Source organism: Coregonus lavaretus, assembly GCF_964263955.1.
Source record: "Coregonus lavaretus genome assembly, chromosome: 37".
NCBI classification, from domain to species: domain Eukaryota; kingdom Metazoa; phylum Chordata; class Actinopteri; order Salmoniformes; family Salmonidae; genus Coregonus; species Coregonus lavaretus.
In genome coordinates this window covers 9,829,507-9,854,302 of record NC_140024.1, presented here as the reverse complement: position 1 = coordinate 9,854,302, position 24,796 = coordinate 9,829,507, and the positions used below count along the sequence as shown (strand labels likewise).

General features: G+C 44.8%; 1 protein-coding gene across 1 annotated transcript; it reads right to left on the bottom strand.

Moving 5' to 3' along the window:
* Positions 1–17,498: 17,498 nt before the first annotated feature.
* Positions 17,499–22,992, bottom strand: LOC311111473 (uncharacterized protein). The gene is made up of 2 exons (XM_084154208.1): positions 22,905–22,992; positions 17,499–19,734 (listed from the first exon to the last, which is right to left on the bottom strand). Exon 2 carries the CDS (start codon positions 19,724–19,726, stop codon positions 18,068–18,070), a length of 1,659 nt encoding a protein of 552 aa, XP_084010334.1. The 5' UTR covers positions 19,727–19,734; positions 22,905–22,992; the 3' UTR covers positions 17,499–18,067.
* Between the last annotated feature and the right edge of the window lie 1,804 nt (positions 22,993–24,796).

The following is a 24,796-nucleotide window of genomic DNA, read 5'->3' as shown; positions in this document are numbered from 1 at the left end:
TCAGAAATTGTTGCAGAGGTGTCAGCTACTAAATAAAATGCAGTGATGTTATATTCCACAAGTTACATCTGCATCTTCTATGTTAGGTCAAGTGTCATGGCTGTTATGGCCATTATCATCGGAAGTGCCTATTAAAAGGCAGTTCTCCTGTGTGCCTTCTGTGTGAAGGTACAGTGCCTATAGAAAGTCTACACTCCCTTGAAGTTTTTTCTAATTTTGTTGCGTTACAAAGTGGGATTAAAATACACTACCTGTCAAAAGTTTGGACACACCTACTCATTCAAGGGATTTTCTTTATTTTGACAATTTTTTACATTGTAGAATAATAGTGAAGACATCAAAACTCTGAAATAACACATATGGAATCATGTAGTAACCAGAAAATTGTTAAACAAATCAAAATATATTTTATATTTGAGATTCTTCAAATAGCCACCCTTTGCCTTGATGACAGCTTTGCACACTCTTGGCATTCTCTCAACCAGCTTCACCTGGAATGCTTTTCCAACAGTCTTGAAGGAGTTCCCACATATGCTGAGCACTTGTTGGCTGCTTTTCCTTCACTCTGCAGTCCGACTCATCCCAAACCATCTCAATTGGGTTGAGGTCGGGGGATTGTGGAGGCTAGGTCATCTGATGCAGCACTCCATCACTCTCCTTCTTAGTCAAATAGCCCTTACACAGCCTGGAGGTGTGTTGGGTCATTGTCCTGTTGAAAAACACCCCCACACCATAACATCTCCTCCTCCATGCTTTACGGTGGGAAATACACATGCAGAGATTATCCGTTCACCCACACCACGTCTCACAAAGACATGGCGGTTGGAACCAAGAATCTCACATTTGGACTCCAGACCAAAGCACAAATTTCCACCGGTCTAATGTCCATTGCTCGCGTTTCTTAGCCCAAGCAAGTCTCTTCTTCTTATTGGTGTCCTTTAGTAGTGGTTTCTTTGCAGCAATTCAACCATGAAGGCCTGATACACACAGTCTCCTCTGAACAGTTGATGTTGAGATGTGTCTGTTACTTGAACTCTGTGAAGCATTTATTTGGGCTGCAATTTCTGAGGCTGGTAACTCTAATGAACTTATCCTCTGCAGCAGAGATGACTCTGGGTCTTCCATTCCTGTGGCGGTCCTCATGAGAGCAAGTATCATCATAGCGCTTGATGGTTTTTGCGACTGCACTTGAAGAAACTTTTAAAGTTCTTGAAATGTTCCGTATTGACTGCCCTTCATGTCTTAAAGTAATGATGGACAATATGGACTTGGTCTTTTACCAAATAGGGCTATCTTCTGTATACACCCCTACCTTGTCACAACACAACTGATTGGTTCAAATGCATTAAGAAGGAAAGAAATTCCACAAATTAACTTTTAACAAGGCACACCAGTTAATTGAAATGCATTCCAGGTGACTACCTCATGAAGCTGGTTGAGAGAATGCCAAGAGTGTGCAAAGCTGTCATCAAGGCAAAGGGTGGCTATTTGAAGAATCTCAAATATAAAATATATTTTGATTTGTTTAACACTTTTTTGTTTACTACATGATTCCATATGTGTTATTTCATAGTTTTGACGTCTTCACTATTATTATACAATGTAGAAAATAGTAAAACACAAAGAAAAACCCTGGAATGAGTAGGTGTGTCTGTCATGGGCCTCTCACTCCACCGGGTTACCACCTTAATTTTCTTCCACTCTGCTCACCACTCTCTCTACTCAGCCTAACTAGCTCCACCTGTCCCTGCTCTGCTCTGCTCTAATTACTCTGCCAGCTGCGCTGCATTACCCACTACCTCTCCCAGTATTTAAGGCCCTGTCTTTCAGCTCTCCGGTGTCAGATCGTCTGCAAAGCTCACACCCGGAACCTGTTTGCTCGCGCTTCTGGCTCACCCTGGTTTGGTGACCCCGGACCTGCCTGATTTTTGGATACTCTTCTGCCCCAGGAGATCCAGACCTGCTTCTGCCATTACGACTCCTGACTACTCTTCAATCCCGGTAACTCTGACCAGCCTTCTGCCTTGCTACTACGTATTTTGGATGTCCCTTGAACTGTACTGCTGCCTTGTTTCATTCCGCCCTGTTGTGTCTGTGTCTCCCCCCCCCAGGACTTCTGGACCACCCACCACCGGCTTCATAGGACGCATCGCTGCCACTGGGGGGGGCACAGACCCAGCACATTGGACGGGATCCCTGTTACCCCTGGAGCCTTCATTCACTCCCTACTTCCCTTTTCCCTTAAGTTTTAATAAACTTTCTGGTGTGACGCAATTGTGGTCCTCTGGTCGTCTGTCTGAACCGTGACAGTACGATCTGACCATTATGGACTCAGCGCACACTTTCCCCGACATGGAAACCGATGAGCATGAGCAGCAGTTCCAGCAGCAGCAACAACAACTCGCCATGATCATTCAACTCCTCACCAACCTTACCCCAGCCAGTCTGCCCACCAGCCCTGCCCCCGAGTTACCTGCCCCGGTCATTGCAGCCGCTGCTCCGGAACCCAAGATTGGAAACCCCGAGCGGTTCAACGGCGATTCAACCCAGGTCCGGCCATTCCTGACTAGCTGCCGACTTCAGTTCTCCTTGCAGCCAAGGACCTTCGCCACGGAGGGGGCTAAAGTTGGGTATGCCATCACTCACCTGACGGGCCGAGCTCGACTCTGGGGAACAGCAGAGTTCGAACGTCAAACCCCCGCATGTGCAACCTTCGACCTGTTTGCTGAGGAGATGCTGAAGGTGTTTGACCTGGATTCACCAACCGCAGAGGCGTCTCGTGAACTGTTCAGTATTCGACAAGGCAGACGTACAGTCGCAGACCATTCCATCGACTTCCGAACCCTGGCTAGACGAAGTTCTTGGAACACACCATCGTTGGTGGACGCGTTCTTCCATAGTTTGGCTGACTATATCAAGGACGAGTTGGTCTCCCATGAACTGCCTTCCACTCTTGATGAAGCCATCGCACTGACTGTCAGGATCGACAGAAGGATACAGACCCGTCGTCGTGAGAGGGGGCGCCAAGGTCCACCTACTACCGGCATTCGGAGAGATCCGACTGGGCTCCTGTCATCTACTGCCACTCACCCAGGTCAGCTTGATCAGTCTGAGCCTATGGAGATTGGGCGAGCCTCTCTCACTCCTGCAGAGCGCCAGCGCCGCTTCACCTCAAACCTCTGCCTCTATTGTGGAGGTGATGGACATCGTGTGGTAACCTGCCCTTTAAAGGGCCGAAGCTCACCGGGCATAGGGGGAGTCCGGTTGAGTTCAATGACCATCCAGTCCTCCGACCGCAAACCCCTGCTGCAAGTTCACCTCCGCCTCTCTGACTCAACTCACACCCTGGCTGCTCTGGTGGATTCTGGCGCCGAAGCCAACATAATGGACATCAAGCTGGCACGCCAACTGGGACTGGAGAACCTCCGTTTGACACCTCCTATTCCTGCCCGGGCACTGGACGGACACTTACTCGGATCGGTCACTCATGTCACGGCCCCGGTCTCGATGGGTCTGTCCGGAAACCATCAAGAAACTATCCAGTTTCACCTGCTCCCCTCTCCAGGCCAACCCCTCATCCTGGGTTACCCATGGCTCCGCCGGCACAACCCTCAGCTCGACTGGGTGACCGGGGTGATCAGGGAGTGGGGAGAGGACTGCCACCGAACCTGCCTGCTTGCTGCCGCACTACCCCCTCGGCCAGTACCTACTAACTCCGCTCCTGACCTCTCCAATGTCCCAGAATGCTACCATGGTCTCAGAGAGGTGTTTAACAAAGCAAGAGCCACATCTCTGCCCCCTCACCGACCGTACGACTGTGCCATCGACCTCCTCCCTGGAACAGCTCCTCCAAAGGGTCGTCTTTATTCGTTGTCTGCTCCTGAAAGAAAGTCCATGGAGGACTACATCAATGGCTCTCTGTCCGCAGGATTAATCCGTTCATCTTCATCTCCTGCTGGTGCTGGCTTCTTCTTTGTGGGGAAGAAGGACGGATCTCTTCGCCCCTGCATCGACTACAGGGGACTCAACGACATCACAGTGAAAAACCGTTACCCTCTGCCTCTGCTCACCTCTGCTTTTGAGTTGCTCCAGGGAGCCACTGTTTTTACCAAGTTGGATCTCAGAAACGCTTACCACCTAGTGCGGATCCGGGAGGGAGATGAATGGAAAACCGCATTCAATACACCAACAGGCCACTACGAGTATCTGGTTATGCCTTTTGGCCTCACCAATGCTCCTGCTGTGTTCCAGGCTCTAGTGAATGATGTACTGCGGGACATGTTAAACAAGTTTGTCTTCGTTTACCTGGATGACATCTTAATCTACTCCAGAAACCTGTCTGAACACACCCGCCATGTCCAGCAAGTCCTTCATCGTCTTCTGGAGAATTCCCTCTACGCCAAGGCAGAGAAATGTGAGTTTCACGTCAAGACAGTGGCCTTCCTGGGGTACATAGTGGCAGAGGGAAGTATCCAAATGGATCCTGCCAAAGTATCAGCAGTCACTTCATGGCCAGTTCCGGAGAACAGAAAGAAGCTGCAACAGTTTCTGGGGTTTGCTAACTTCTATAGGAAGTTTATCCGGAACTACAGTACCGTTGCTGCCCCTCTCACTGCTCTAACCAGCACCAAGCAACCCTTCACCTGGACCCCAGCAGCCGACAAAGCCTTCAGTACCCTCAAGGTGAGGTTCACCTCCGCTCCCATCCTCCAGATGCCTGATGTGGACCGGCAATTCATTGTGGAGGTGGACGCCTCGGATGTGGGAGTTGGTGCTGTGATTTCTCAGTGGGCTGCGGAGGATAGGAAGCTCCATCCCTGTGCCTTTTTCTCACGTCGGTTGTCCCCCTCTGAGTGCAATTACGACATAGGGAACCGTGAGCTGCTGGCTGTGAAGCTGGCCTTGGAGGAGTGGCGTCACTGGCTGGAGGGGTCCACCATTCCATTTCTCGTTTGGACCGATCATAAGAACTTGGAGTACATCCGCACGGCCAAACGGTTGAACTCCAGGCAGTCCCGCTGGGCCCTGTTCTTCACCAGGTTTAATTTCACTCTGTCATACCGGCCTGGATCACGCAACACCAAGCCAGACGCCCTCTCCCGTCAATTCCAGAAGGATGACACCCCCTCCAAGGACCCTGTGTCGATTCTGCCAAGTCCCTGCATCGTTGCAGCTCTGACCTGGGCTGTTGAGGAACAGGTGCTGGAGGCTCTCCGTAACCAGCCAGGTCCCAGCACTTGCCCAGCTGACCGCCTTTTTGTCCCCGAAGACCTGAGGTCCCAGGTCGTTCAGTGGGGACATGACTCCCGCCTAGCTTGTCACCCTGGCTCCACCCGCACTTACAACCTGCTCGCCCAGAGGTTCTGGTGGCCCTCTCTGAGGAAGGATGTACGGGAATTCGTCCAAGCCTGCCCCATCTGCAACCAACACAAGTCGTCCTGCCAGCCCCCAGCCGGATTGCTGCAGCCCCTGCCTGTGCCCAGACGTCCCTGGTCTCACATCGCCCTTGACTTTGTCACGGGGCTGCCCCCTTCAAGTGGCATGACCGTCATTCTCACCATCGTTGACCGTTTCAGCAAGATGGCACACTTCATTCCCCTCCCCAAGCTCCCAACCGCCAAGGAGACCGCCCAGGTGGTCCTGGAACACGTCTTCCGGATCCACGGACTGCCAAAGGATGTAGTTTCTGACCGTGGTCCACAATTCTCCTCCGCTTTTTGGAAGGAGTTCTGTCACCTGCTGGGAGCCACAGTCAGTCTGACTTCCGGATTCCATCCCCAATCCAATGGGCAGTCAGAGCGGGCTAATCAGGAGCTCGAGAAGGCACTGCGATGCATGACTTCACGCAACCCCCACTCCTGGTCGCAGCAATTGACATGGGTGGAGTACGCACACAATTCTCTGACCTGCTCTGCCATCGGTATGTCCCCTTTCCAATGTGTTTATGGATACCAGCCTCCTCTATTTGCCAGCCAGGAAGAGGAGGTTACTTGCCCATCTGCACTTGCTTTTGCCCGTCGATGTCGCCGCACCTGGTCACAAGCCCGAGCCACACTCCTCAGATCCGTTGCCAGCTACACTACCGGGGCCAACCGTCGGAGAATTCCTGCTCCCACCTACCATGTTGGTCAAAGGGTGTGGTTGTCATCGAAGAACCTGCCACTCAGGGTGGAGTCGCAGAAGCTGGCACCTCGGTTCATTGGCCCATTCCCTATCATAAGAGTGATTAGCCCAACTGCTGTCCGGCTCCAACTGCCTAATTCCCTGAGGGTGCACCCCACTTTCCATGTGTCTAAGATTAAGCCCATCCATGAGAGTCCGCTGGTCCCTGCTGCGCCTTGTCCTCCTCCTCCACGGCTCGTCGATGGTGGTCTGGTTTACACCGTCCGCCGCCTGCTTCGGTCCAGACGGAGGGGTAGGGGTCTCCAGTACCTCATTGACTGGGAGGGCTATGGACCTGAGGAAAGGACCTGGGTGCCAGCTAGTCGGATTGTGGATAGGACTCTCATCACCGCTTTCCACCAACGGCATCCTGATCAACCTGCAATCCGTAGGGGCCGCCCCAGAGGGGTCCCTAACCGTCCTGCCCGCTCGGCTTCCTGTCCTGTGCCTGATCCTGTCTCGGGACCTGTCCCATCTCCCGACCACGGCCCTCCGGCTTCCTCCGAAGATGAGGACGTTCACTCGGACCGTTCGGAGGAGTTCTAGCCCTCCTCCGGCTCCCCTCCTCCCGCCCGGCGTGGTGTTGCTCTTGGGACTTCTGGGGCCGTCCCTTGGGGGGGGGGTTCTGTCATGGGCCTCTCACTCCACCGGGTTACCACCTTAATTTTCTTCCACTCTGCTCACCACTCTCTCTACTCAGCCTAACTAGCTCCACCTGTCCCTGCTCTGCTCTGCTCTAATTACTCTGCCAGCTGCGCTGCATTACCCACTACCTCTCCCAGTATTTAAGGCCCTGTCTTTCAGCTCTCCGGTGTCAGATCGTCTGCAAAGCTCACACCCGGAACCTGTTTGCTCGCGCTTCTGGCTCACCCTGGTTTGGTGACCCCGGACCTGCCTGATTTTTGGATACTCTTCTGCCCCAGGAGATCCAGACCTGCTTCTGCCATTACGACTCCTGACTACTCTTCAATCCCGGTAACTCTGACCAGCCTTCTGCCTTGCTACTACGTATTTTGGATGTCCCTTGAACTGTACTGCTGCCTTGTTTCATTCCGCCCTGTTGTGTCTGTGTCTCCCCCCCCCAGGACTTCTGGACCACCCACCACCGGCTTCATAGGACGCATCGCTGCCACTGGGGGGGGCACAGACCCAGCACATTGGACGGGATCCCTGTTACCCCTGGAGCCTTCATTCACTCCCTACTTCCCTTTTCCCTTAAGTTTTAATAAACTTTCTGGTGTGACGCAATTGTGGTCCTCTGGTCGTCTGTCTGAACCGTGACAGTGTCCAAACCTTTGACTGGTGCTGTAGATTTAATTGCAATTTTTGTCATTGATCTACACAAAATACTCCACAATAAAAGTGTGAAAAAAATTATACTCATTCTTTACAAATTAATCTAAATTAAATAACTAAAATATTATCGTTCATAAGTATTCACCCCCTTTGTTTAGGCAAGCATAAATTAGTTCAGAAGTAAAATTTGGCTTAACAAATCACATAATAAATTATATGAACTCACTCTGTATGAAATAATAGCAGTTGATTTTTTAGTCCCCCATACATAAAACTATGTAAGGTCCCACTGTCAAGTACTGAATTTCAAGCACAGATTCAACTACAAAGACCAGGGTGCTTTCCGAAAGCCTCATAAAGAAGGGAGGTGATGGGTACAGTATATGGGTAACAAAAACAAATCAGACATTGAATATATCTTTAAGCACAGTCAAGTTAATAACTATGCTGTAGATGATGCATTAAACCATCCAGACACATCAAAGATGCAGTCGTCCTTCTGAACTGAGCTGCAGGACAGGAAGGAAACTGCTAAGGGATGTCACCATGAGGTCATTTGTGATTTTAAAACGGCTACAGAGTTCAATGGCTGTGATGGGAGAAAACTGAGGATGGATCAACAACATTGTACTGACTCCACAATAATGACCTAAATGACAATGAAACGAACAATACAAATATACAGAATAAAACATTTCCAAAACATGGATATGTATGCAATAAGGCACTAAAGTCATTCTGCAACAAACAAAAAAACACAGCATACACTTTTTGGCTCAAATGCAAACCCTTACGTTTGGGGCAAATCCAGAACAAAACACATCACTGTGTAACTGCCTCCTTATTTTCAAGCATGGTGGTGGCTGCATCATGGTAGGGTATTCTTGACATCGGCAAACAATGAGGAGACTTTCAGGATGAAAAGAAACGGGATGGAGCTAAGCACAGGCAAAATCCTAGAGGAAAACCTGCTTCAGTCTGCTTTGCACCAGACACTTGGAGAGGAATTCCCCTTTCAGCAGGACCATAGCCTACAACACAAAGCCAAATCTACACTGGAATTGCTTACCAAGAAGACAGTGAATTTTCCTGAGCGGCTAAGTTACAGTTTTGACTGAAATCTGCTTGAAAATCTTTGGCAAGACTTGAAACTGCTGTCTAGCCATGATCCCCAACACCTTGACAGAGCTTGAAGAATTATGAAAATAATTATGGGCAAATATTGCACAATACAGGTGTGTAAAGCTCTTATGATACTTACCCAAGAAGACTCACAGCTGTAATCGCTGCCAAAGGTGTTTCTAACATGTATTGACTCAGGGGGATGAATCCTTATCTAGTCAAGGTGTATTATTATTTGATTTTTCATTCATCTTAAAACAAAAAAACATTTTTCTTCCACTTTGAGATTACAGAGTATTTTGTGTAGATCGTTGACAAAAAATGACAATTAAATCAATTTTAATCCCACTTTGTAACGTAACAAAAAGTTCAAGGGGTGTAGACTTTCTATAGGCACTATACAACTTTTGTTTTACAATCATATCTTTATGGGCGTGTTTGCAAATGTATAGGTAACACTTTATTATAAAGATACATTAACTAACATGTATTAATGCAATATTCCACATGTATAAGCCATTTAGTAAGGCATTTACAAAGCATGAAGCATTTTAATATGTTAACTACAATATTAATAAAGACACTATTAAACTATAGATAATACTATTTGTTCATAATGAATGAAGTATTAAGATTTAACCTGAAATAAATAATGAAATGAACATGAAGCAGGTTCTAGCAATATTTGTGTTGTGTTCTTGACTCTTCAGATTACCTTTAGACTCACTCAGGAATGGGAACAGAGACAGATAAACAGTTTAAGATGCAACGAGTGCTTTACTGAAAAGTTGTCTTACATTGCTTCAGGAAGTCTTTCCTAAACCCACTTCAATAGCCATGACACTTAGCGTTAGAACTAAGGCTACAGAAACCCACTTACAACAAGTGGAACTTAGTCAAAGTGTGGCTATCCCTCTCCTGTTGTTGAGAACTTCAACTGCTCCTTTCTAACAATATTTCGGTTAAAGTTGCTATAGAAATAAAATGTTGTATTGAATCTGATCAAATTATGAATGATTATTCATAAGGATGGGGTGTCGCTAGTAAAATAAAAAACAAGGATTAGTTTGCATGCTACAACAATAAATTACAAAGGGTTTTTGTGAATTTGGATTGACTTACCATTCAACCAAATTGTTGGTGTCAGAATCAACATGGTTGTAGCAACGTCCATAATCTGCCCATGTTCGGCCAATCCTTTCCCAGTACAGCTTGAAGTACTGAGAGACAGCAGGATCATCTTCAAAGTGCTTCAGGAAATCCTTGACAGTTTCCTCAAAGTCAAAAAAACAGGTAGCTAAATATAATAATAAGATGCAATCATTTGCCATTCGTGAGAAGAGCGAATATTGATTTATTTTATCTTTGAATTCTAAAATAATTAGAAATAGGCATCTATTTCCTATTATTTATTTCATTTCCACGATCATTGAAGAATAAATTCCTCACCTTTTCTGACTGTGATGGTTTCATACTCGTGAAATAGCTTGTAGGCCTACAACAAGTTAGGATAGGCTACCATTCGTCCCATCTCTAATTGGACCTACTTCACAGTAGTAAATAGATAAGCTATTTCAAATATTTTGCTCTATGAGATCCAATCCTAAGTTTAACGGTAGAACAGAAGTTCACCTTTCCAATGACGTTTGTAGACTACGTCTGAATACTGTAATGTCAAATTTCTCAAGTAGACAATATTTAATATATAAACATAATACATCATACATATAGGCCTATAACCATTGCTGAATACATTGCTCACCTTTTCTGGCCATGATGAGTTCACATTCCCGAAGTAGCCATACAACAAATTACCATGCATCTCTCATTTAATTGGGCCTATTAGATGAGCTATTATAATTTCAAGTTTTTGCTCTATGCATCCGAAAGGGAGCGCGGTTTATAAAATACAGTAGAATTTAACGTTTGAACAGACAGTTGATCTTTTGCATTGAAGTACTCAGGCTACCACTGTAAGTTGTTCTACTGTAGTTTTCATTTCTTTCCGAGGAGACAATGTTTCAGAATTCGGGGGCCGTGCAACATTATTGAATTTAAATGCTGTTTACAGGTCCACAACAATTCAGAAACGGTCAGATACAGCAAATGTCACTGCCAACACCTCCAAATAAATTTGACCAAGTTCGCCATTGCTATTTCCTTTAGATACGCTCTAGGCCTAATTCCAAGAATTCCAAAGTATAAAGCAAATAATGGTGTTATTGTAACCATAAAAGGTGAGCATTTTTTAACGCTCATTACCTCGCGCACCATTTTTCGATAGGTCTGATTTATAATGGGAAGCGTGTATGTATGGTGTGCGCCAAGTTCATAAATCTCTATATTTTTGGACATGCGCAGAATGGTGGAGGCAGATATTTAGTGTTAAATTACGCTACGGTTATGAACTGCCACAATCTGCCCCTGGGCTGCCACAATCGTCATATGAAGATCAAGGAGAGACACATTCATTTGACGATTCAGGACCGCCACAGTCATGACAATCCAGGACCGCCACATCCACAATCCAAGACCACCTCGGTCATATGACGATCCAGGACCGCCACATTCATATGATGATCCAGGACCGCCAGTCATCTGATGATCCAGGACTGCCACAGTCGACCATCCACATTAGGAGAAAATCCGATTCAGGGAAGACTTGCCTCAATGCATTTGAAAGTCTGGCCAGACCGCACTCAACAGAACAAATAGTATCCCCCAGTTTTGGCCTTTGGACATGCAGAATTGCAGGTGAAACTTGCCCATTGACCATTTCAGAAATATATTTATCTTCATCATAGTCTGGTTTTATGATGTGGACTTCAATGTGTGTTTTTCTCCATTCCTTTCTTTCTTTCTTTCTCAATCACAGTTTTTTTTTTTATGAAGCCATCCATGCCTACCTCAAAAATGTAATCTGACATGTAAAACTCAAAAAGCATAAATGTTTGAGGTCAGTTACAACAATTGTTGATAATCCAGGACTTCCACAGTCATGTGACAATCCAGAACCACCACACTTATATGACGATCCAGGACAACCGTAGTGATATGACGATCCAGGACGACCAGTCATATGAAGATCCAGGACATACACAGTGATATGACATTCCAGGCTAATAAGAAGCATGGGATGGCACTTTAGTGCTAGCTAATTCATTACTCTTAGCAGGCTAGCTCGATACTAAGTGGGGGTCTATAACAAGGCTGTGGTCTATAAGAAGGCTAAACAAATACATATTTTCAGCAACATCGTACTTGTAATGTTTTGACTTGAGGTTCATGGTAAAGGAAAATGTACCTCATATGTTGAATAGCAGTGCAGATTTTGCAGCAGCGCACAGCTGGTCAGTCAGATGCACTAGATTTTATTCATTTTGACGGATCCAAGAGGGGCATTGCATATCTTGCGCATGTTGATGATGTTATAAGGCAGACGGTGGTCTGATTGGTTGATGGACTTGTTGGTCCAGGGACAACTTAATAAAGACGATACAGAAATGTGTCCTACTTGGTGAAATCATGACGTGCGACATGCACCAAAACCAAAACTGTCAAGCCTGCCATTGACGCATTGATGTCAGTCATTATTATGGTAATTCAAGATGGCGCTACCCATACCTCTAATAAACGTTGATCAATATCAAAATCCTAAAAATAAAGATGTTTCTATGTTAAATGCACATTTTAGTATTAGTGGGTGGAATACATCTCTTTGCTTAGCTGTACTTCCTGAAGTGTTTCCATTCCCCTTTAAGATATCTTTACTTTTACTCAAGAATGACAATTGAGTACTTTTTCAACCACTGGAGATATGATGATAAGCCTTTAGATGTTACTTAAACTGAATATTTGGTGTTACTTAAACTGATTATTATCTGAGTAAACTGATTATTTGGTGTAAACACAAATCTGTTGAGTATCTAAATGAGGCAATCAAGCAGCTCATCTTGAAGACCTGTAAGGTTGTGCTGTGGGCACCGGTTCCCAGGTTCCCCTGACTCCATTTAATGGCCCAGAATGATTGTCGGAGTATACAATTCTATTTTTTTCTGCCTGCTGATGGCTGAGGGAAGGAGGTGTGACAAAGGCCTGATCTCCCCCATACAGACCCCATGCTGGGGCCGTCATCAGCACTCTCTCTCAGGGGAAGAACGTTATGCTTCCCACACATGCATGCACACACGTACACCTGTGAACAAACAAACACACACATCGCGCACACACACATACACACACACACACACTACCAAGAGACACATTGAGTATGGTCAGCTTTAAAGTGCTCGCTCACCCCCAGTAGTAGTTTGAAAGAGGAGCAAGTGCTCTGCAGATGAAGGGAATCACAGGCCTTTCAGTGGCCATTAGGGCTAACACCATGGATCAATAAGGATCCGTATTACCGCTGAGGTCTGACTAATCGGCTTCTACAGGCCCGCATATAATGACAGCATTAGTGCAGATGCCCAGATGGATAGCATGTTGGGAGACAATGATGAATCAGAGACAGATGGAGATAGAGAGGGAGATACAGAGAGGGGAAAATAGGTTACACATATTAGTTGACGTGAGATTTCAGAAAATAATGTTCTTACAGGAAAAGTCCCCTTTAGTGCTGAATGTTCATATTGGTATAATCATTTACATCATGTTCTTTTAGCTGACATTTTTAGGGAACGATTCCGGCTTAAGCTACAGAGGAAGTAAGTAGTCCCTTTAAATAAAAAAAGCAGACATCATGTGGTTATAAGAAAGTAACAAATTCACCACATAGCGTGTTTTTTTCATGAGGAGAAAAATCTGGACTCATATTTGGATGTATCTATCCACCAGGCTGATACTCGTGCTTGAATAGTAAATAATGTTGAGTTTGTCTTGTTGCCACCTGACACCCATTAGCTGTAAGCCCAGCTGAGGGGCAGCTGCATGTATATTCTTTCTCTACACCGTTTTTAATATAGGCTCACGTTGTTGGAAATCTGCAGCCTCCAGTACCAGGATGTTGGCTTGGGTTTCATTTAATTACTGTCTCAATGTATCTTCCTCATTCTCTCCAAGTCACTGCTCGCTTGTCTGACTGTGTTCAACAATATGAATGTAAAAAAGATTTGTATTCTGTAGAGGTACATGCTATTGTATGCTGTGAAATGTGGAGGGGATCTGGCTGTTTTACTTCCTACTCGTGATAATATGGCCTTTGAATTGAGTACACATTTTCCTTCCTGTTTTCTTTCAAAGGCACCACAGAGAAATAGCTAAAAAAAACGAGGGCCTTCCACACATGAAAAAAGGGAACAGGAAAGCACTTTCAGCTCTGTGCCAAAGCGTTAGTATAGAGCGCATAGTGTTAGAGTAACCAAGCAATGAAGCTGGGGATGCACAACTATGCAACTTATAGGCAGTCTTTAAATCAAGATGCAAGCAGGGCCTCTACCCCAAACCACAGGTCACAGAGACCCTAGCACAGAGAGAGAGAGAGAGAGAGAGAGAGAGAGAGAGAGAGAGAGAGAGAGAGAGAGAGAGAGAGAGAGAGAGAGAGAGAGAGAGAGAGAGAGCTGTTTAAAGGAGAAACACCTCACCCCACCAAGTGTAATATCCTCAGTCTGGGGTGAAGTACTGTAACTGGATTCCTCATGTTAAAATTTCCACAGTATGATCCCATCCCCTCAGAACGGCCTGAACCAATGAAAACTTGGCAAACACATGCCGTTGCTTACAAGGATTTTTCTCCTTTAAATGAGAGAAAAATATGTTAATATTTGATGCTGTGGTTTTTTCTCCAGTCCTTGGTTACATAACTGTTGGGTTTGGGAAAAAATGTTCTCCTCCTTTGAGCAAGTATTAAAAAGAGGTTAGCTAGGGGAGCAGGGGAAGTTTTAAACCTCTTGGTCACAATGGAGTTTTTAGAGGTGATATTGACAGTAGAGCTGGTCTGTTTCTATGGAGAAAAACGCAAACTTTGAATAATGCAAACACAACCAAACCCTTGGGAGTAGCTATTGGATATACATGATTTCTGTGTTTGCAGACTGTAACAGATACTGTATATCCTAGAATTTTTCTGACAAATGAATAGCCCACCTATCCCTTAAAATCTATGATTTTTTAAAATCTATTGACAAGTTAAATAGTCTGTATCATGATGATGCTATGGAAATATCAGCTTGAATCAATCCCTGTACTGTGAGCAATCTACTGTAACTTGTCAAGCTTACTTTAATCTCACTGATGATCTATTGATTGAAATGTAAGGGGGATTTAGATAATGATAATTTACAGATAGTTTCCTGAGATAAATAGGGAAATTTATCAAACTGTTTTCATACACACTCTAACCATTTGACACAGAACGCTTCAGATGGGAAAGAGAAAACAACCCAGCGTGTCCATCCACCCAACCCCCCAGCTCTCAAAACCATTCCTTTCATACATCTGAGGGCCTGAGTATTTCTTTAAGAAACCGGAGCGAGAATTCAGGGTTGCTAGGTGGAGGAGCTCATTATGACGCCGTTGGAAGATGCTTGGAACCTTTGATATCTACATTGAATCTTCTCTCAGATTTTGACCCACGCTCTATAAATTCTGTATGAGATACCATATACATACACCATAGACACTCATAAACACACACACAGACTCATGAACACACACACACAAACACACACACAACGCGCATCCACAAACACATAACATTTAACTCCCTTGTGCTAATGCATGTGCTTTGGCACCTACATGAGAATACCCTCTCGCCTCTTTTAAGATGTAGGTGCAAGCACCATGCTCAGGAGCATTCCGCAAGGGCCGATGAAGTAGGTGTCAAAACCTGTATTACCTCACTGCCAGTGACATTCTACAGCCGTTTCATCCTTCTCTTCCACCCTCTCCACCCCCCTACCCAATTTCAGCCCCTGAAACAGTATAAAAATGTCTCTAGCCAAAAGAGAGATTAGCTCATTTGTCATGGTTGTGTTCTCCTCTGTGCTGCGTCAGAGCTCTTCCTTTCATCCTAGACCCTCATCCCCCACTCACCCCCGCCCACCCCCTTGAAAGCCCCTTCCTCCTCCAAGAATGCATGCTCCTCCCCCAACCCCTTGCCATTTCAATCTCTGAAATGTGTGTGTGTGTGTGCTGCTCACAGAAATAGAATGAATAGAACGGCCGTCCCCATTCAAGTCAATGATGGCATAATGGGTGGACTGGCAGCCATTTTGAGTGTACCCACTCCAGGAAGTAAAAGCAGGAAATGTACCCTTGAATCTGTGCTGTGATTTTTTGAGTCAACTCAACTGACATTACAAAAAAGTAATTCTATTGTATGAGCCATCACCATGGCAATCCAGCATCAGTTGACAGAACATTCCATATTGCCATGGAAATGATTGCATCACAATACCAGGTAGCCATCCCCTGTAGCTCAGTTGGTAGAGCATGGCACTTGCAACGCCAGGGTTGTGGGTTCGTTTCCCAAGGGGGGCAAGTATGAAAAAATGTATGCACTCACTAACTGTAAGTCGCTCTGGATAAGAGCATCTGCTAAATGACTAAAATGTAAAATGTATACCCATGAGTTTACCAGTCAAATAGATGCGGTAAAGAGGTCAATGGAACACAGACAGTTGGGGATAGAAGAAGGATGCTGGATTGGCGCATATATAACAAAGTGGATATTCGTCATGATTTATGTATTGTAACAGGCCCACAATGTGGTTACTAAAGTCCAATTTGGCTGTTTTTGCTGCATGACATTTAGAAGTTGTTCCTTTTCTGGTTTAGTAGAAGTGACTGCTAAATGCTAACTCCTGTTCGTATAAGCTGGTAGCATAGCTAGCATACAGAAATCGGTGGTGTTAGTCAAAGTCGTTTTTTTAACTGCAATGGTGTTGATTGGTGACGATGGCATGAAAATGCTTTGGGGTTGACATCTATACAAACATTATATTCAGATTTTTACCTCAACATAGTGTGAAATACACATATAAACTATAGCCTAAATGCAGGAAAATTTTGCTGGGGGGAAATGAGGAGATTCTGGATCTTTCCCCAACGGCATATTTCCCCCACGTGTTTCCATGGCATTTCCATTGTTTGGGTCGAGTTCCATTGACCTCTTTACCACATCTTTTGCCAGGGTTAGAGCTTCCAAGCCCTCTCTATTCATTCTATTTCTATGGTGCTGCCTGCCTACCACAGCTTGCAGTTCCAGTGAGATGGGCTATTTTGATGTAAAAGGTAGAGGAAGAGACAACCTATGAAATGATCTGTCTGCATGCATCAACATGGTCATATTTTTCAAACAAACACACGGGCAAGCCAAGCTCCACAAAACAAAACATTTGCAAGGCCAATGACCTCAAGGACGTTGTTCTACAGATAATACAATCAGGTGACTCTAACCCAAAATAAACCTGGTCTGTATGTAACTGTAGAAGTTTAAAATGTATGATGTTCTGTAGATAATGTCTCCTATTGCTGATATTGATGCACTCAATCTATCAGCCAACAACAAGAAAGCACTGGACTAATTTCAGTTTTAATAGATCTCCATTGTTTGCACCTAGATTTACTAAGGGTTACTTATTGGGCGGCAGGTAGCTTAGTGGTTAAGAGCGTTGTGCCAGTAACCGAAAGGTCTCTGGTTCTAATCCCCGAGCCGACTAGGTGAAAAATCTGTCGATGTGCCCTTGAGCAAGGCACTTAACCCTAATTGCTCCTGTAAGTCGCTCTGGATAAGAGCGTCTGCTAAATGACCAATTTATTTTATTATAATCAATCATAAAGGTCTCTTAAAATACAGTTGAAATAATTGTAATATGTTAAAATTGACTAAAATGACCCATCATTATACAATAAGGCCCTGTGTCAAATGACTTTTGCCTAATTGATATAGAATACATAAGAACAAAAGAACAATCAGGTATAACAGTCTTTTTTTATTCTCCATTCCAAGCCATCAATGAACATTCCTCACTGTTTGCACCATTATTAAAGGCCAAAACTTTTCATCTATTATTTTTTTATATAGTTAAGGAAAGGATATGTGAAAGACTAAATTAGATCACTATTGAATGCTATTCCAATAAACCATTTTTTATATTCATCAGGCTCACACACAAAGTCAAGACTATTCATTCCATTCATCATTTCCATCGTTAATGTCACATTTTTGCTCTGTTGTCCAGTTTTTTTTCCGGTCTGTCTATACTCATCCCTCAACATTCGCTGGCTTTCATCTCACCACAAATGCTGCAAACACAGGCTACCCCTCTGCAACGACATGTGGGGCACAAAGACTCAACACTGCATCCATGTCTCACATCTCTTCCTACATGTATCTCACTCCCCCTCTCTATACTTGAGTGGTTGTATTTCCTTTTGGATAACCGGAAACTCCTTTACCACAACAGATATTTTTATATTTATCTTCAGAAGCCTGTGTTGTTGGAGGTGTTTTCGGATCATTAGGGACTTCACATTTATATTAGATTCAGACCAAGTCAACAGCCTGACTTATTGCCTCTGGAATCTGGATGTCGCCAGTCAGGTTCAAGTCCTTTTTAAATTCACAGTCACTTTGCACCTCAACGGGATCCTCTGGCTTGTCAATGCTGTTGACACATTCCTTTTTCTGTGGCTCCGGGGCAGACACGGCAGCCGGCTCGGCCGCCTGCTCCTGACACTCCCCATTGACCTCAGGGGCAGAAGGCTCAGCAGCAGCCTCCTCTGCAGAAACAACTTCCCTGTTGTCCAGCACAGCTTCCTCTAGCTCAGGGTTGGCCTCCTCTGCAGCTGCAGGTGCAGCAGATTCTGAAATGACGATCTCCGGGATGGGTTCTGCGATGTCGGCAGCCTCTGGCTCTGCTGTTTCCGTTACTGCATCAGCAGCTTCAGGTTCAAGCTCTGCTACAGATTCTTCTAAAGGTGCGGGGAGCTCTTCAGCGGCTGGTTCTAGGATGGATTTTGGTTCTGCGGTTGCCTCTGGCTTTGCAGCTGCCTCTGTTGCTGACTCTGACACGGCTTCTGCAACTGATGCTGGCTCCTCCTCCGGGGCGGGTGATGCTGCTTCTGCATCTACTGGTGCCTCGGCCACATCCTCAGGTTCTGGGGCCTCCCCTGTAACAGTCTCTGGTTCAGGCTCTGGAACAGCATGCTCAGGTTCTGTAGTGTCTGTAATCTCTGCTGCCACCTCTGTGGCTTGTTCTGTAGCCTCAGGAGCCTCTTCTGGTGCTGCGGCTAGTTCCACAGAGGCTGCCGCAGGCTCTTCTGGTGCAGGCTCTTTTGGTGCTGCCTCAGGCTCTTCTGGTGCAGGCTCTTTTGGTGCTGCCTCAGGCTCTTCTGGTGCAGGCTCTTTTGATGCTGCCGAAGGCTCTTCTGGTGCAGGCTCTTTTGGTGCTGCCGTGGGCTCTTCTGGTGCAGCCTCTTCCACTGCAGGCTCTTTTGGTGCTGCCGCAGGCTCTTCTGGTGCAGGCTTTTTCAGTGCAGGCTCTTTTGGTGCTGCCGCAGGCTCTTCTGGTGCAGGCTCTACCACTACAGCCACTGGTTCCTCTAGTGCCGCTGGTTCTTCTGGTGCCGCTGGTTTCTCTGGTGCTGCCACCAGTTCCCCTGGTGATGCTGCTGGTTCCTCAGCTGCTGCAGGTTCTTCCGGTGCTGCCACTGGCTCTTCTGGAGCTGCAAGCTCTTCTGGTGCTGCGGCTGGTTCCTCTGCTACTGCTGCAGGTTCTTCTGGTGCCGCCACTGGCTCTTCTGGTGCTGCAGCTGGTTCTTCTGGAGCCACTGGTTCTTCTGGGGCTGCAGGTTCTTCTGGTGCTGCAGCTGGTGCTGGTTCTGCTGGTGCTGCCGCAGGTTCATCTGGTACAGCCGCTGGCTCTGCGGTAGCCCCCTTGGCCACTGCCTCTATAGCTGACAGGGCCTCTTCTGTCGCTTCTGTGATGGCTACCGCTGCCGACTCCACTGCTCCCTCCACCGCAGCAGACACCTCAGGAGCAGCCTTTGCTGCCAACTCAGCGACCGGAGCTGGTGCTTTGATCTCCACGGCATGGGCCACGGCCTCAACGGCACTCACAGCAGCCGCAGTAATCTCCTCCTTCTTGTCCTTTGGGTCACTGACATCGTACCCCTTCTTCCTCTTGCTCAGCTTGCCTCCCATGGTGTCTCCTAAAAGTGAATCATAAAATCAGAATTTCTTAACAAGTGTGACAGGTTGTTGCATTTGATCATCTATGCATAGCATATATCTGTTTCCTTTAATTACCTCAATACCAAGTTAAAGCTGAAGAAAATGCAAGGCATTGCAATCATGCCAACATAGTGGCTCCTGTCTCCGTTGTAAGAGAGCACTCAGTCAGGCTTTAAAGGGGGAGGGCATTTCAATGTGGAGACCACACTCTGCCAAATACTATTGGCTAAAAAACAAACGACCACTGCATGGGAACTACTCCAAGTTCTAAACTCTCCAGTGCTCTTGTATAAACAACAGGACAAGACACCCTCTCTGGAGTCTTAGGTAATATTATTATGTGTCAAGTGAGCCTCCCATTCTACTGTTGCACTGGCAATGGAGCATGACTAGGACCTGTTCAACAAGCCTGGTGAAAATGATTGTATAATCTGCTAACCCGCTATAGCTATCTAGTGTACTGTAAATAAGTAAGGGATAATCAACGAGGAGCTATGCGTTCTATGGAAAATAATGAACGACGTGGAATGCCCTTCAAGCCAATCAGAAGTGAGTATTCAACAATGCCATGGTATAAGTACTTTAAAACGACAGGTTGGTGATACATTTTTTGGGGCTATGGTCTGGATTTGGTCTATCGTTTGGTGCAATGGTTAGATACAATTCAGGCCAGGGTAAGCATGGATAAGACAACATGTTATTTTACAGACCACAAACTCCTGTTCTGCACACTCCTCTTACTTTGCAACCACTAAAGCATGGGAATTAAGTAAGGGATAAACAACGAGGGGTTATGCGTTCTATGTAAAATAATGAATGATGTGGAAGGTGTATTCCACAACGCGCTAGCGGAGTGGAACTGACCTTCCACAGAGTTGCATTATTTTCCAGAGAACCCATAGAGCCCCGAGTTGAATATCCATTTTATACCATCCCTTTTATACCATGGCTATAATTTAACACATTTGCCACTAGAAATGTGTTAATTTGCCGGTAGACATGTGTTCAACATGCACTGAAGTAGCTAGCTAGTATGTTTACTAGATAGCTACAGTAGTTGCTATGGTAACCAAACAAACAGACTTGCTAGTTTAGCATGCTCTAGAATGCTCTAAATAATGCATGCTCTAGAATGCCCTTCAAGCCAATCAGAAAGGAGTATTCAACAATGCCATGGTATAATACTGAGTTGTAGTATTCTGAGTAGTAGTAGTATGCATCGTCCACAGATGACAACAAAAACATATAGCTAAACTATTTGCTTAAGTATGTGTGTAGGGTTAAGGTTATCACATTGGTCTCACTCACAAAATAGTGTTTATTTTACTCCATTGCCATGCTTGTAAGAGGAAGAGCTGATTTCAACATACTTCAACTTCCCTTCCCTCTATTAGAAAACCGAGAACTGGAAGTTAAATGTGATCTGAGAGATTATGTTTGGTGATAATAGTACTAAATTAACCCTTAAAATAACAGTAGGCTGGCTGTCACAGAAATCAATATTTACCATTGCAATGGATATACTAAACAAGGATTACAGGTTACAGGTTTCTTCTGCCTGACATACAGTATCAAGTGAAGCCAAAAGGTGGAAAATGCTCAACATCCTGGCGGTTCTCAAAAAAGGCTATTCTTTGCGGCAAAACCAATCACGAACGTAACAATAGACTATGACATTTTCTGCAAGTACTTCGATTGATCATATCCAAAATGTCACAAACATAGTTGAATTTAATCTGGCTTTTTCGTCAGATGGGTGAGAGAGAGAGACTGCCATATAGCATATTTATTTGAACTGCAACACACACGGGCGTGATCATAATAGGAGCTGTCCATTGTGCTGCATTGGGGCAATCAAGATGGGATGCGGACAGAGGGAGCCATGCGCCAGGCCAGCGCTGGCTATAGGCTATACAGCTCAATCCATGCTGATATCAGAGCAGTGATTTTCCCACTGTACTAGGGTATGGGATAAACAGGCTTTCATATTCCTCCCAATCACTGCCCATATTTAAGGCTCACTATAGCATGCGAATGAAGTCAATTGCGGGGGTTATTTATATGTATTTTACTCAATTAATTGAATCGGTTAACATGACATTTGCCTATACACACACATTAAAATAAAAACAGTCAGACATTTCAAAAATAGATTTCAATACACATCTGCCAAAAGCACATGACAATGTGCACGCATTGGGGAAGTACATGTAGCCTATAGGCGACAAGGGGATGAAATAGTACCAGTTTAGGGGTGTGAGGGATAAACCAGTTACAGCAATATGATCACACACAGATTACTGTAAACACTACGGGGTAGCCATGTGTTATTTTCTCGTAAAACTCAAATAGGGCTAAAGACACGTTGATTACGATGAGGGAAAATGCGCAGAGAATTTTACAACTCCTGTTGCCACAGCAAGGCTCTGAGAGACGGGCATCCTAGCCTGCTACAGAATGAAGTTAACTGTGAAATCCACCTGATTGTAAAAAGTATAACTTTTATAGTTTGGATGGATGACAGTCTTTGATGTTTGTCATTATAGAACAAATAGAAGTCACTGATTTAAAACTATATATTATCGACAGTGAAGGCACAAGCGCAGTTACTCCATCCCCCCACCCACATACCCCCGCTACTCCCTTCTATCTACCCTGTTCATTAATGTAGCCATACCGTCTAGTGTGGCTCCACAGGCGTGTAGAGGAACGATGGAAAATATGTTTGTATTTTTTCTATTAAACTTGAATCTTGATTTGTCATCTTATTCTACACTTGATATTTTTTTAATGTATTACATAAATTGATTTGGGCACACACAGCCCTGTCATCCTGATGCTTCTGGGTGATTTTTTTTCTACACCTCATAGCGCAGACAAATTGTTAAAATCTCAGGAAGACTCTTTGGAGCGTTCACATAATAAAACGCTAATCATGACTCGAAGATGATGAATGTGAAAATCTATGCACGCACCGGTAGGAATGCAAATACATGAACAAAAGAGAACAAAGGATAGCTTATCCAACTCTTTCTCCCTTTATTCTTCATTCTCCAATTTACCACAACAGCAGGCTATATGTTTTCTTCTTTTCTCCAGAATAAAAAAATATAACAAGCTGAAAAATATAGATAAAAAGTTCACCAACCTGGATTTCTGTCTTAACGGTAAGGCGAGTCGAGGAACTGATGTATTCCCTTGCAAGATTGAGCATGGACTGATAGTAGAAATAAGCTTGCGACTGAAAGCTGCACCAAAGTCCTCCTCGCTCCCTGAGGTGCAATCTAGGACTGTGCTTTTTTGAAGAGTGCCCCTATAGGTTTGCCAGACATCAGTCGCTATCACAATCTATCCTACCCACTGCCTGTAATTTAGGGAAGAAGTGGGGTAAGTTTAGCTATTTTTTACATTCAGCATCACTCTGTCAAGGGTAATATAGTATTCTTTCTAACAAAGATATCTAGGCTACATATATTTCAGGATGTTGTGTATCCCTGGAAATATTCAGAATTCATGTAAACATTACAGTTTTGAAAACAGCTTGTTTTCTCTTGGTACAACTTACCCCTGGTATTGGGTCAGTTGTGCCGCGGGACAGGGTAAGTTAAGCCGCCTATACATTTCTGTTCTGAATGAAATATTACCACTACCTTTTTAAAACCATGTCTATCTGAGAGGAGGCTGGTGGGAGGAGCTATAGGAGGACAGACTAATTGTAATGGCTGAAATGGAACCAATGGAACGGAGTCAAACATGCGGTTTCCATATGTTTAATGTGTTTGATACCGTTCCATTTATACCATTCCAGCTTTCACAATGACCCCTTCCTCCTATAGCTCCTCACACCAGCCTCCACTGGTCTATCCTTATTTCCCAAACACAAATCAACACAATCACAATCACTTGTTTATCTTTTAATAATTTTAAGCATATTTTAACACAGGCTTAACACCTAACAAACAAAAAACACTTTTAACATAGGCCAGGCACTGTTGTTACCTCATTTCCCAGCGACAATGAAACGCTTCTAGCGCACAGTGCTAACTAGCTAGTCATTTCACACTGGTTACACTCACCCCCCTTTGACCTCCTCCTTCTCTGCAGCAACCAGTGATCCGGGTCAACAGCATCAATATAACAGTGTTGCTTCCGTCCCTCTCCTTGCCCCAACCTGGGCTTGAACCAGGGACCCTCTGAACACATTGACAACAGTCACCCTCGAAGCATCGTTACCTATCGCTCCACAAAAGCCTAGCATAGCAAGGGAATCATCTACTTCAATGTCTCAGAGTGAGTGACATCACAGATTGAAATGCTACTAGCACGCACTGCTAACTAGCCTGCCATTTCACACCAGTTACACAAGGATGCACTTTCACGCTAGGTTTAGGACCTCATATAGAAGCTTATAGAGACCCCAGCTGATGTATAGAACAATCTTTAAATTATCTACTTTGGTGTAGATACAAGCATCATGAAACCTCTTAACACAATACATTCATTTGACTTAGTGAAAATCAATTTTTTGGACCTAACTTGCTTACCACTTTTTCCATGTGGTTTCCTCCTTCACAGACTCCATGAAATGATTACCTCTTCCTAAATATTTGGTCAAATGATACATTTTGTGCATGGTTTCCTAGAAACAAGGGTGGCTCAACTTATCCCTTTGGCTCAACTTACCCCATTCTCCCCTATACTCTAGTCTTAACCCCTCCTCCCCCAACCCTCTCCCCCCACATCTCCAAGTGCATACTTCTGTAGATTAGATGGGCTTCACCAGTTTGAATGCCCACTCTTATTTCACATAAGTGATCACTACCACAAAGGTCTTCCTTTGACTTCAGTTTGTTTTATACTTATGTAGTCCTTTTTAGTCTTTATCCATGTGGTGTGGTGACAAAGTGGGCAATAACACTCCCCTTCCTCCCCCAATCCAAGTCAGAAACGGACTATATTTAGGACCTTATTCTACGGTGGTTCCTGGTGAAATGTTGAAATTACAATATTATGTATCTGTTCAACTAGAATTATATCTAT

Excerpts from the sequence above, each read along its gene's own strand:
- LOC311111473 (XM_084154208.1), bottom strand. The coding sequence starts at position 19,726 with ATGGGAGGCAAGCTGAGCAAGAGGAAGAAGGGGTACGATGTCAGTGAC.